The following is an 11915-nucleotide window of genomic DNA, read 5'->3' as shown; positions in this document are numbered from 1 at the left end:
GTCAACGCACCAGCGCCAGCGCCAGCCTCAATCCCCGCCGGGCCATGCGCCTCCGAGGACTCGGATCCGGAAGAGAGACCGAGCCCGGACACCACGGGATGCTCACCGGCGCGGCGGAAGGGGGAAGTGACGGAGCGCGGACTGCAGGACATGGCGGATCTGCCCCGCGGGAGAGGGAGGGGGACAGGGGAAAGGGGCGCGGGCGCCGATCCTACCACAGCAGGGGGGTGGTCGCCGCTTCCGGAGTGGAAGGCGGCGGGAGGGTGGACGCCGTCGCCGGAGTGGCGAGCGGCGGGGAGGAGGCGCTGCGGGAAAAATGGCCCTGAAATCTTGATTACAACCGTGACACACCAATCAAAAGCAAGAACTCGACACGTTCGGTTGCTTTTACACGGACCGAGCATGTCACTGTCTAATTGATCAGACCTGACAGAGCGGGCCCGCGATGCCAAGCACGGCACGGGAAGAACAGCCGCTGCACCACACCCGAGGCCAGCACGTGGGTGATGCAGGCCGCGACCGCGACGCACCGAGGCGGAGGCCACAACGGCGGTCCGTCCCGGACCAAGAGAGAGACACACGGAAGGCGACACGTACTACGGCCCTGAGACTCCGCGAGCGTGCAAGAGACGGTGGAGCACTCGAGGCAGCCGGCGGCGTTTCCTCGCCCGGCCGCTCTCCGCTCCTCGGCATCGCCGGTGCAAATGCCTGCGCCGCGACCGCAGCAGCTTCTGCTGCTCCTCGCGGCTACCTGGAGCCTCGGCCTGCTCTGCCTCGCCGCGCCGGAAGGTGGAGGCGGCTCCTGCGAGCTCTCGGTCGAACGCGGTGGCGCGCTCTACAACTTCAGCCTCGCGGCGCCGACGCCGGCCCACCGCCACGGCGTCCTCAGCGAGGATGGGTAACTTGCTAACCAACCAACTGCGCACTGCCCGTCGGCACCGCTTATAGTTGATAAATTGGCCACTCCTTCGCTTCGATCGGCATATGGATATGCTAGTTTGGGAGCGGGACTGCAAGTCGCGTCATGAGATCAAGCCAACCTGAACCAATTGATAGGAGATGCGTGCGATACGCTCAAGGTCCTCGTGCTTAGTGGACACGCGCTTCTCATGTTTGACGAAATGCTCATGTTATGTTTCTTTTTTTTACTTGTTACTAGTCAATGTGTACGTGCAATGCACGTTAATTTGGAAGTATATTAAGTGCATGCGGATATTAGGTAGGATATTATTTGCATGTTATTACGTGATTAGCACTATATTTGGCATGAAATTAACTACACGCTAAACGTGTTGAGCGCTCGACATTGAAGCAATCTAGGTCGTTGGATTGACATGATTTGATGGCTGAGATTAATTGGATTTGCCTCTTTGGGTCTTTTTATATTGGTATAGATATAGATATAGATATAGATAACTGACTCAATTGTGAAGTGGTGATTTCGTCTCTTGAAAAGTGAAGTATGCAGTAGCACTAGTGTAGTATTACTACAGTGCTAGTTGCCACTTTGCCTGTCATCGGAGGGGATCGGGGTTCAGTTATTTTGTAGTTCTGGGCACCTCTTAGTTTTCACATGATGGACCGATTAGTATATAGTAAGTACTCAATGTAACCTGCCTTGGTAGCAGAGCAAGATGTCTCAGCAAGTTGTTGCATTGGTGCTCTTCTTGGCTCACTTCTTGAATGTTGAAACCTTGATTGAATATTCTTTATGCGATTGGCGCGAAGGACTTGGTATTTCGGAGCATGCAGCTTACAGTCGCCTGTATGTTTACTGTCACGTTTTCTGATCGCTATCTAAGTTCCACTCTGTCCCATAACGATGAGCATCTTGTTTTTCAGGTTTTACAAAGTGGCCATGAACGATTCAGTCATCTGGTTCCAGGTTTGTTTCGCCAGGACACTCCTTTTGTGTGATTGCTTTTGCATATGTAGTTGCTACATTTAAGATATCTACACTACAACCACAACTAGGTGTGAATAAAAACTGCAATGAGGATTGTTTGAAATCTCCGCGTATAATATAACCTAGAGGTTTTTGTGTCCTGCTTCACCATTTTGTTATTGTTTGCAGCTCTGCGATCAGATGATATTCAACTTTGACCCACCTGCCTGTCTTCACTGTGAGGTACTCTACTGATGAATAATCCCATAATTTAATTGGAAACCTTCCTTTTATAGGTTAGCTTGTCTGTTTATGCTATTTACTTCAATGCTGCAGGCTAGTGCATCTGTTTATTGTTCTTTCATCTTGTCTTATGTTGCTTATACCTCAGCGGCTCAGCTTTTCTTGAGTATCTCACTTATTTTACAAATATAAGAAACACAAGAAACACTTCCTAAGAGTATAGCCCCCATTTCTATTCTTTTGGCAAATCACATGTACTAGTGCAGAAATGATCAGGTCATCCTGAAATTTCTAATCATCCTATCATAATGTTACTTTTTTGTTTTTCAAACCGGGTTTTCTTATTTTCTATTACAAAAAAAGAAACAGAAACAAGGTGTTCGATCAGTAGCAGTGGTAGGAGTAGCGATAATGGTTTGAATCGCCAGTACGTCACCAAAGAAAACCTACTGTGACAGTCTTGAGAACTAGTAACATCAGTGTGCTGATCTGTATACATAACAGAGACAACCAAAAACCATTATATTTATATCAGCAGAAGCCCAACTGCATCATAGTATATTTTGCTAATGTTGGATTTGTCTATGCCTGCATCTCGGTGACATATTTCTTTTGCTTCGTTTTCCGCCTTAACTATTTCTTTACCGAATTAGGACTGTGGTGGTCCATTGAGGTGTGGCACCCAATGCAGCGGACTTGCGTCAAATAACATTGGAGGTAGGTTTGTTCTCCTGATTGGATATATTTTCGCCAGCTTTTTCTTCTTGTACCTTACAAAGTGCATAAAAAATGGCACTGGTGGAGTGGTCGGTCAATTAAGTACTTTCCAGTATGCATTTTCTGGTGATAATACGCTTCCTTAAAAATCCGTAAGTTGTAACCATTAAGTAGTTCCCACTTCCCACTGCATTTTCTAATGATGTTAATTATTTTTGTTTAAAATTAAATTGCAGTATTTTCTTTCTGGCTACTGGTATTAGTGACTTAGTGCTTGGAGTCGACATTTTTCTTTCTGCAGGGTATGATGTTTGTACAACCATTGGAAGGGCATCTGGATCCCATATATCTCTAATAGGTAAGAATCATGTATACATCGTACCCAAATATCCTTGCTATGTGAAGCTTACCTAGTTGTTTGTTTTTGCTGAGGGGAAAGCAGATGATGGTAATCCACAAAAGGGTGTCATTGTCAAGATGTTTTCATCAAAGTGTTCTATTTCTGTTTTCATCTTTTGTGATTCAGCTGTAGCCCAAGTGAGTACATTTTTTTTCAGTTAAACTTTCTTTTGTTCTTTAGAGGGCAGGCCTGGCGCAGTGGTGAAGTCCTCCCCACTTGTGCCAAGAGGTCCTGGGTTCGAACCAGCCTCTCTGCATTGCACTTTGCAGGGGTAAGACTAGGTTCCTATAATCCCTCCCCAGACCCCACCTTGTGTGGGAGCTTCTATGCACTGGGTCTGTCCTTTTTCTTTTGTTCTTTCCTCTGTCACTGTTGCATTCTTATTTTGTGCTGTTTTCTCCCCCCCCTTCTCTTTTGCAGCTACCGGATAAATTTACCCAATCTGGAAGTTGTGATTACGTGAGTGCGCTATTTTTCCGTCGCAATACTTCTGATATAGCAGATTTCTTTTTCTTTTTTTCTTTTTGTTGGGAATATAGCAGATTTCTTTTTCTTTTTTTCTTTTTGTTGGGAATATATCAGATTTCTTGCAAGGCATTAATAATTTTTTACCTCACAGGTTACGATACTTAGACACCCTTCTGGGTGTGCAAGATCAGTGTCTGATGCTGGAAATGGCTGGGGATGGTTAGGCACTTCGTTCATAACGTATGTTATGTTGAGTTGCATTTAGTTACTAAACTTCACATAGTTGCCAGACTATTGATCAACAATCCTCATGATCGCCCACTGCCAGCAAAGTTTCTCACTGCATATTGAGGTCTGGCTTGACTAATATTTAACTGTTTTGCAGAATTTTGTGCCTTCTTGGAGGGTACATTCTGATTGGTGCAATCTATAGATATTATTTCCTCGGCATTCATTCTGTAGAGGTAGAGCTAGTCTTGCACAAAGTTGTTGGTCTTAGTTTTATGGAATAAATACCACATCCATGTCATGCTAAACTCTGCTCAGTTGTTGTCATGTAGTTTAAACTCTGAACCTTTTGAGGGTATTTTCGGTTTCTCAGCTTTGTTGAAGCTCTGCTTGTCTTTTTTTTTTGGAAAAGGAGGATGACCCCCGGCCTCTGCATCAGTCGATGCATTGAGCCACATTATTAAATAAAAGCGTAACAAAGTCTAGACAAAGAAAATTGAGTCGGAACCAGTCCCAGAGTCGAGATACCAAAATATATCTTAAATTGTACCTGAGCCAAATGTCGAGACTTGAGAGACCAAAATAATTTCAAATGGGTAATGCAAAATCAGGTTGGGAGACCAAAAGTTTAGGTTGGTCTTTTAGGGAGTAGCTTAATTTCAGATATTCGAAAGATACTTTGCAGTACTGAAAATATGGTTTCGTATGGTAATCTCAGTTTCAATCATTTTAGCTTTTGGTGGAGGAAAAAATACAGTACAATTTTCCTTGATATTTCAAAGAACTAAAATTTGAATAAACATATTCACAGAATCACACTTCTTTCTATCACTGTCAAGAAACCACACAATTGTATACAGGGACGATGCAACTTCGTAATGGGCATTTCAAGTTATGATGCTGACAGGTGGTCACACCTGCCACTTCCATTGACATCCTTAGACGAAAAAATAATTGTAGTTTTGTGAAACTACTTACAAGTGTAATTTTTGAATGGTTTGCCGAGAAAAATGAGATTCTAAAAGTTAGTCCTGCGGTTAGGAGCAATACATTTCCCTTATTTTTCTGGATCTCTGAAGAATTACATAAGAAATAGTTACCACAGTAAAATAAACTAAGAAAGTTGATGTCATAAAAATATGTATAAAGAGACTGCATCAAATCCATATCAAAAGATAACTGACTCATAGTGTGTCCTGTGAAATTACACCATAGTTGCAATTACACCATAGCATCAAAAGATAACTTTGCGATGATATGTGAACTGTTTCTCTACGTGAAACATAAAAAATTACAGATTATTGTCATATATTGCAATTTATTAACCATTTTAATGCTCTTAAACCACATTCCTGTCTTATTTGATGTATTGTAGGCCATTCCGAACCTGGAATTTTGGATCAGTTTGCCACAGAGAATTAAGGTAAAGTCAAATAAATGTGTATTCTAATAGAACATGGTGATGTGTATGTCTTCTTTTGATCTGTACTGCTGTTTATCTCCAGACAAACCAGAATTAATGATACATAGTTTAGATCATTTCAAGGTGAGGATAATGTGCAGTTACTGATGCATGGAAACAAGTTTCATCGCTAACAAGTACTCTGTATCTGACATACGTCTGCATTATTTTAAATTCTTTAATTATCTGTCATTCCCAGTATAAGCCACAATCTTGCTTTCTCTGAAAGGGGAAATGGTGTTTATACAGTTTACATAATCTCCCCCATTGAAAAGCTTCAGAGTTATTACTGTGATAGGATGTTTTTTTAATGGCCACTGTGATAGGATGTTCTTTTTTAACGGTCACTGTGATAGGATGATAGCAGCAAATGTAATCTTATGGTATGTTATCTGTCCAGAGCATGTTTGTTCGTTCAAGAAGAAACCCAAGAAGTCAGAGCAGAGATACTAGAGGACCATACACCACTATAAACCACTGAGAAGTAGAAAAATCCAATACAAGTATTGACAGTCACACAATGAACAAGCATTCGGAGGCCGGGGGTATTCCTCCTTTTCGAAAAAAATACAGTGAACAAGCATATGTGGATTGGGGTGAAAGCAAAACCTTTGATCTCTGCCCATATGCCAGGTATCATCAATGAATCATGTTTCTTTGTCCTTGTATTTAGTGGTGGAGTATCTGAATGAGCTAGTAATGGAGATAAGTGACCCAGTGATCATAATTAAGCCCAGTAGGTCCTTACACTACCTGCAGTGCTCACTTTTTCTCTTCCGGGCAGGGGGGGTGGGGGACTTTCATATATGTACAATAGTGATGCTCGGCTATTTATTCACATGGAAATGCGGAATATTCAGATTTGGTTCAATGCCAAGTGTTTATGACCATAATATGATTATGCTGGCTTTCCTCTCATTCAGTTTTTGTGGCCCTTGTATTTAGGATTCTTTTTCCAAAATTGGTATTTTCTTCAAATTGTTCTTCCTGCGATAAATTTAACTGAAATTCGGATGTGATTACTAAAAAAATTCTATATGTCACCATGCAAGTAATACCCAGATCAAATGTGATCAGCTGTATATCCTGATTTTTTTCAACGCTGTACATCCATATGAAACTGTGTGAAGTCGGCTGGCGTGTAACAACAGTTGTGATTGATGTTGTCTGATCACACAGGCCAAAGAATGCAGTTGATCCTATGATCTGCATCATATGATTGTCCTGTTTAAAGGAACTTGTAGGATTCTGATGCATCACAGTTAGTTTGTGAGTACTGTAGACAACATGATGCTTTATGCATTTGTCATTTTCAGAATATGAACCTGCCACAGGATAGTTTCTGAGCTGCAGTAGCCACGTGCTGCTCCTGGGCTCTGTTGCAGATGACTAGTGGTTTGGCTACAATTTTTTAACAGATCCCCCTTTTACGGATTCATGGAATTTCCATGGTCACTTGGCGTTTCCTTGTCTGTTCTGTGCTGCTTTTGTCCTTGGCAAATCAGATTCTGCGGACTTGAGGCCTTGTGGGCATTGGAGGCTTCATTTTCTAAAGCACGGATGTAATGCGATCTGCGATGTTGTTGATCTGAATTTATGTACTGCCACAAAGATATTGATATGTGTTGATGTTTGGATCATGAAGCCTATAGAAGCTTTTGATGACAATAGTTTGTGCTGCCGAATATTCTGTTCATGATGCTGTAGACTGCACGAATTATCAGGATGGCAGAAGAGTCACGGGCTCGAATCGGAAAGTATATGCTTCCTGTGTTCTGTAAGTATAGGAGCTGACATTGTTCTGAATATTTGCTGATGACTGCTTCTTCGTTATTTTGCTATTTCATCATCGAGTAGTAAGCTTGCAGTTTTTTCATCTGCTCTTGTTTGGGGAGAATGACTATTGCGTGAACTACCGACAACTGTATCTCCTCTTTCGAGCCAGCAAATACTAATAAATAAAACAAAAGTGGATCTGGGTTGTGTGTAGGATCGTATCAGTATCCAAGCAAGTTGCTCATATTCTTTTATGAAAAATTTGCTACCGTGGCCACCGCGTCACTCTTATTTGTACTATTTTCTAGTATAAGATGAAACGATCCCGGAGCAACAGATTTATACGGCCCCTGCAAAACTTGGTCCGCCCTTCTCAAGTTCGATCCATTAACAAAATTTCAGCCACCTGGCACATAGACCGCCTCAATTTGCGCTCTTTGACCTGCGGATCCTCGTGTTGGACTTGTCTTCCTAGGCCCAAACTCTTTTCCTTCCAAGCACAATCCGAACTTAATTTGGAGAGCTCGGACAGTTAGGTCACAGATTCAGTGACAGCCGGACAATTCAACTTCCACTAGAGAACATGGCAAATCGGGGTTATAAACAACCACGTAACGTGTACAATTCCTATTACTGTAGATCAGAGATTGATCTCTAGAATATCCCTCCCCTGGACATAAAAGGCAACTCTCCTTGCTCATAGAACGAATAATTATTAACCAGGGAATTAAGGAAGTTCATTGACGACGACACAAGAAAGAAAGGAGGCAAAAAAGACAGAATTTGCCTCTTGGAAACCTGAAAGAGAGAGAGACGAGCAGAGAAAAGAGAGAAACTTGGGGAAGAAACCGCGACAGGAGGCGAGAGAGGAGGCCCAAGAGGATGCGTGGAGATGGACTTGACCACCGGGGCGCCACCAACGCCTCCTCCCCCTCCCCCTCCCCCTCCCCTCCGTCTAAATGGCGACATCTCCTCCAAATCTCGCCTCCTCCCCTTCATTATTCCTCCACCCTCGCCCCCTCCCCATCCCCCACCCCGTTCCCGCTCAAAACCCTAACCCTAGCGGCGCCCCTCGCCATGGCCGCCGACTACCGCACACCCGACAGGCTCCTCCCCGCCGCCGCCGCCGAGGGGCCAGCCCAGGACCCGCCCAAACCGGCCCTCGCCGTCGCGGGGCCGGCCGCCGCCGCGACCCACGACGGCCTGCGCTTCTGGCAGTACATGCTCGCCGGCTCCGTCGCCGGCGTCGTCGAGCACACGGCCATGTTCCCGGTCGACACCCTCAAGACGCACATGCAGGCCGCCTCGCCGCCCTGCCGCCCCACCCTCTCGCTGGGGGCCGCGCTGCGGGCCGCCGTCGCCGGGGAGGGCGGCGCGCTCGCGCTCTACCGCGGCCTCCCCGCCATGGCCCTCGGGGCCGGCCCCGCCCACGCCGTCTACTTCTCCGTCTACGAGTTCGCCAAGTCGCGCCTCTCGGACCGTTTCGGCCCCAACAACCCCGCGGCCCACGCCTCCTCGGGGGTGCTCGCCACCATCGCCAGCGATGCGGTCTTCACCCCCATGGACACCGTCAAGCAGCGGCTGCAGCTCACGAGCAGCCCCTACACCGGCGTCGCGCACTGCGTCCGCACCGTGTTCCGCGACGAGGGCCTAAGGGCCCTCTTCGTGTCGTACCGGACCACGGTGCTCATGAACGCGCCATACACCGCCGTCCACTTCTCCACCTACGAGGCGGCCAAGCGTGTGCTCGGGGACATGGCAGCTGACGAGGAGTCCCTTGCCGTGCACGCCACTGCGGGTGCTGCCGCCGGTGCTCTAGCAGCCGCGTTGACCACACCGCTCGACGTTGTCAAGACGCAGCTGCAGTGCCAGGTGAGGATCTTGCACATTTGGTTTGGCCGTCACCTTTAATGACACATAGTAGAATATCATTGGAGCTGGTCTGAGTCGATTTGTGCGGCTTGCTCAGCAAATGGAGAAATTTTATGCTTGTGCTGGTGTTTCTGTTCACCTCCAAGATTCTTGGAATGACTTTTTACAGTTAATTTTTTTATTTTCCAGTGGCCCTGTGATCTGTTAGTGACTTATTGCTGATCACTGTCCTTATAGGGTGCTCTGTACCATTAATGTTGAAGAGCTAGTGATACAAGGGGCATCTTTTTGGTTGCGCTAAGTGCTTACTGTCTTACTGACCAGTGAGATATAGATATGCTAAACTTGGGCCTTTTCTGAAGCTGCAACCTTTTCACCTATGGAACATTAATTGTGTCGTGGCGCTTTCTGCTAGGAAGAATCAAAACAAATTACTATAAGACTCAAGGTGCAAGTTTTAGGCCTCCTTACCCTGGTTGAAATGACATCAACAGTCAACAGCCGACCTTACAAGGTTTTGATGGAAATGTTGATGAGAAGTTACAAATGATTGTTTATCACATTAATGACACTGTAGTTGTAACTTGGAACATTAGTGCTAATAACATCTCAATATCCTCAGCTCCTCGCTATCATTTATAGTACTTCTGTTTGACATGACACACCAATTGGCTTACGCGTACTTATGTGGCTTGTTGATCCGTTGTCATTATCGATCCATCACTGGTAGTTCAGCTCATTGAACTTTTATCTTTATTAATCTTATATGATGAGTCGTGACTATCCCTAGCTCAGTTAATTGAAAAACATGTTTTTCTTATGTGCTACATACACAACATGGAGATTGTCAGCAATCTCTTGGTCTTTAGGCAGAAGGGCTTGTATATTTCCTTTCTGTGTGTCCATCTATGGGTCCCTTTGTTACTAAATGTGAACCTCGGCGTTCTACATGGATTCTGTCAGCCAACACACAACAGAGAGAAACACACACAATAGACGATAAGGGAAGATGCAAGTTATGGCCACCTTGAAATATTCCCTAAAACCTATAGAGTAATTGGCTACCATGAAAATCTGGTGTGTGTGTGTTGCATGTGTTGTTTAGTTATCGACTTGTATAGTGTAGGCCATTTGGTACAATCATACAATAACATGGATTAAAGATCAAGTCGCATATACTTTCTTAACTATATTTGCCAGTTAGTGTTGTTACCTGTAGGCTGTAGCTAACTAAATAGGGCCGTCAAACCCTTCTTATGTGTGGTCTAGCTAACAGTTGCTTATATCATGGTTCCATAAGTTGTGCATGTTATCATCTTTCTATTGTCCTCGCACATTTTCAACTCTGGATAACTTGTTCATTTTTGTTTTTACATGAATATCATCCACCTGTTTTTTACTTTCAATGTAATAACTGCGTTCTCTTTTTGTCTGTGGTCAGGGTGTATGCGGCTGTGAACGCTTTGCTAGTAGCTCTATAGGAGACGTGTTTAGAACGATTATAAAGCGTGATGGATACGTTGGGCTCATGAGGGGATGGAAGCCGAGAATGCTGTTCCACGCACCAGCAGCTGCCATCTGCTGGTCCACATACGAAGCCTCGAAGTCGTTCTTTGAAAGATTTAATGAGAAAAGGAGAAAATAGTTGGAGCATTTCTTGGAAGTGATAGTGTTTTTCTGGAAGCCAAGTGCTTCCTCGCTGTGGCGTGTCCTCGGCTGATGAAAGAGGCAGCGCCTAAGATACAGTTGTGTGCAGCAGAGGATCCATTTGGATGATGCGCCGTGCATCGAAATTTGTCTAACGATGATCTGTCTGTACGTTGTATTTCTTTTCTTTTTGGCTGAGTTATATGTATCATTTTTCCAGCCCGTGGTCGGGAAAGCAAATACCAGAATAATTTTGCCCTAGTTTTTCAGGATCATTGAGCATACTGTATGGCCTTCTTTGTGTCAGATTATTGATAAAGTGAAATGAGATTTTGGTTCTGTTACCATTCCTGCTTCTTTTGTTCCCGTCACCATATGTTGTGCAGAACTCTGCGTGCAGTATATTTTATCGGGGACGCCCGGCTGGGTGTAAAGGTCTGGAATAAGATGTAGTATAAATTTGTTGAGCATTTCTCTCATCCACGCACCAGTGGTCTAGTGGTAGAATAGTACCCTGCCACGGTACAGACCCCCGGGTTCGATTCCCGGCTGGTGCAATGTTTTTGTTTTCGTTTTGTATCATCTCTTGTGGACGGCGATGCCCAAATCAGAACACCTCCTTCCCAAAACTCCTGTTTGGCATTGTGTGTTTTCCAGTCCATTTTTCTATTTTTACGTCATGTGCTCGCTGTATTTTCTGTTTTTTTTTGCGGTGTATATTTCCTGTTTATTTGTTCACATAGTCATCACTGTAATGTGTGATCTTGCCACAATCTCTTTTATCGAAATTTCAGGAAATAAAAGTCAACGAGTACCAGCTCATATCCACATGGGATTGGATTATGGACATGTATATGCATGTTCCTACAAAGAGTGGTGATGGTGGCGGAGCAGGTTAAGGGCATCTCCAGCCGTTCGGCCCCCCAGGGCGCCTAAATAGAGCGGCCTGGGGGCGTGCCGGCGCTAGTTCGGCCCCTGGGGGCGATCTAGCTTCCAGTCACGCCCCCACGCGTCGGCCCCGGGATGGGGGAAATTTAAACTTGGTCGTTTCTGCTCTCAAAAGACGCCGCAAATCCGAAGATCGGACGTAGTCTGGCGTTACAAAAAACAGAGCGCCGTCGCCGCAAGTTCGCGTGCTCAACGATTCACTCGGCGGGGTCGGCTCCAGGCGTTGGCAGAGTCGGCGTGCGCGGGCTCGTCGGTGTCGGAGCTGCTTC

The 11915-nt window shown here is 45.2% G+C and overlaps 2 protein-coding genes and 1 non-coding gene across 6 annotated transcripts; all 3 read left to right on the top strand.

Moving 5' to 3' along the window:
- The first annotated feature begins 517 nt into the window (after positions 1–517).
- On the top strand, positions 518–7136 carry LOC119296392. Of its 4 annotated transcripts, XR_005145168.1 has the most exons (12): positions 518–898; positions 1843–1885; positions 2075–2128; positions 2782–2845; positions 3147–3203; positions 3288–3382; positions 3666–3704; positions 3865–3953; positions 4099–4177; positions 5317–5364; positions 5804–6036; positions 6720–7136. XR_005145168.1 is itself a non-coding variant. In XM_037574787.1 (11 exons), exons 1-11 carry the CDS (start codon positions 705–707, stop codon positions 5882–5884), a joined length of 843 nt encoding a protein of 280 aa, XP_037430684.1. In that variant the 5' UTR covers positions 518–704; the 3' UTR covers positions 5885–6697. The 4 variants fall into 4 exon arrangements, 3 of the variants coding, with proteins under 3 accessions (XP_037430684.1, XP_037430686.1, XP_037430685.1); XM_037574787.1 differs by lacking the exon at positions 6720–7136 and having other exon boundaries at positions 5804–6697; XM_037574789.1 differs by lacking the exons at positions 4099–4177; positions 6720–7136 and having other exon boundaries at positions 5804–6700.
- Positions 7137–7953: 817 nt separating this feature from the next.
- Positions 7954–11042, top strand: LOC119296391 (mitoferrin-like). The gene is made up of 2 exons (XM_037574785.1): positions 7954–9051; positions 10493–11042. The coding sequence occupies exons 1-2, from the start codon at positions 8062–8064 to the stop codon at positions 10694–10696; spliced, it is 1194 nt and encodes a 397-aa protein (XP_037430682.1). The 5' UTR covers positions 7954–8061; the 3' UTR covers positions 10697–11042.
- Positions 11043–11182: 140 nt separating this feature from the next.
- Positions 11183–11255, top strand: TRNAG-GCC. Its single transcript has one exon. It is a non-coding gene; the product is annotated as a tRNA-Gly (tRNA).
- Positions 11256–11915: the final 660 nt, after the last annotated feature.

Source organism: Triticum dicoccoides, chromosome 4B (genome assembly GCF_002162155.2).
Source record: "Triticum dicoccoides isolate Atlit2015 ecotype Zavitan chromosome 4B, WEW_v2.0, whole genome shotgun sequence".
Taxonomy (NCBI): Eukaryota; Viridiplantae; Streptophyta; class Magnoliopsida; order Poales; family Poaceae; genus Triticum; species Triticum dicoccoides.
This window is presented reverse-complemented; position numbering and strand designations above follow the sequence as displayed.

What these genes read in the sequence shown, in the direction of transcription:
- LOC119296392 (XM_037574787.1), top strand. Translation starts at nt 705, where the DNA reads ATGCCTGCGCCGCGACCGCAGCAGCTTCTGCTGCTCCTCGCGGCTACC. An exon ending in GGCGTCCTCAGCGAGGATGG is followed by an intron (nt 899 to 1,842) that starts GTAACTTGCTAA and finishes CTTGTTTTTCAG; the next exon opens with GTTTTACAAAGTGGCCATGA. An exon ending in AATCTGGAAGTTGTGATTAC is followed by an intron (nt 3,705 to 3,864) that starts GTGAGTGCGCTA and finishes TTTACCTCACAG; the next exon opens with GTTACGATACTTAGACACCC.
- LOC119296391 (XM_037574785.1), top strand. Translation starts at nt 8,062, where the DNA reads ATGCGTGGAGATGGACTTGACCACCGGGGCGCCACCAACGCCTCCTCC. An exon ending in AGACGCAGCTGCAGTGCCAG is followed by an intron (nt 9,052 to 10,492) that starts GTGAGGATCTTG and finishes GTCTGTGGTCAG; the next exon opens with GGTGTATGCGGCTGTGAACG.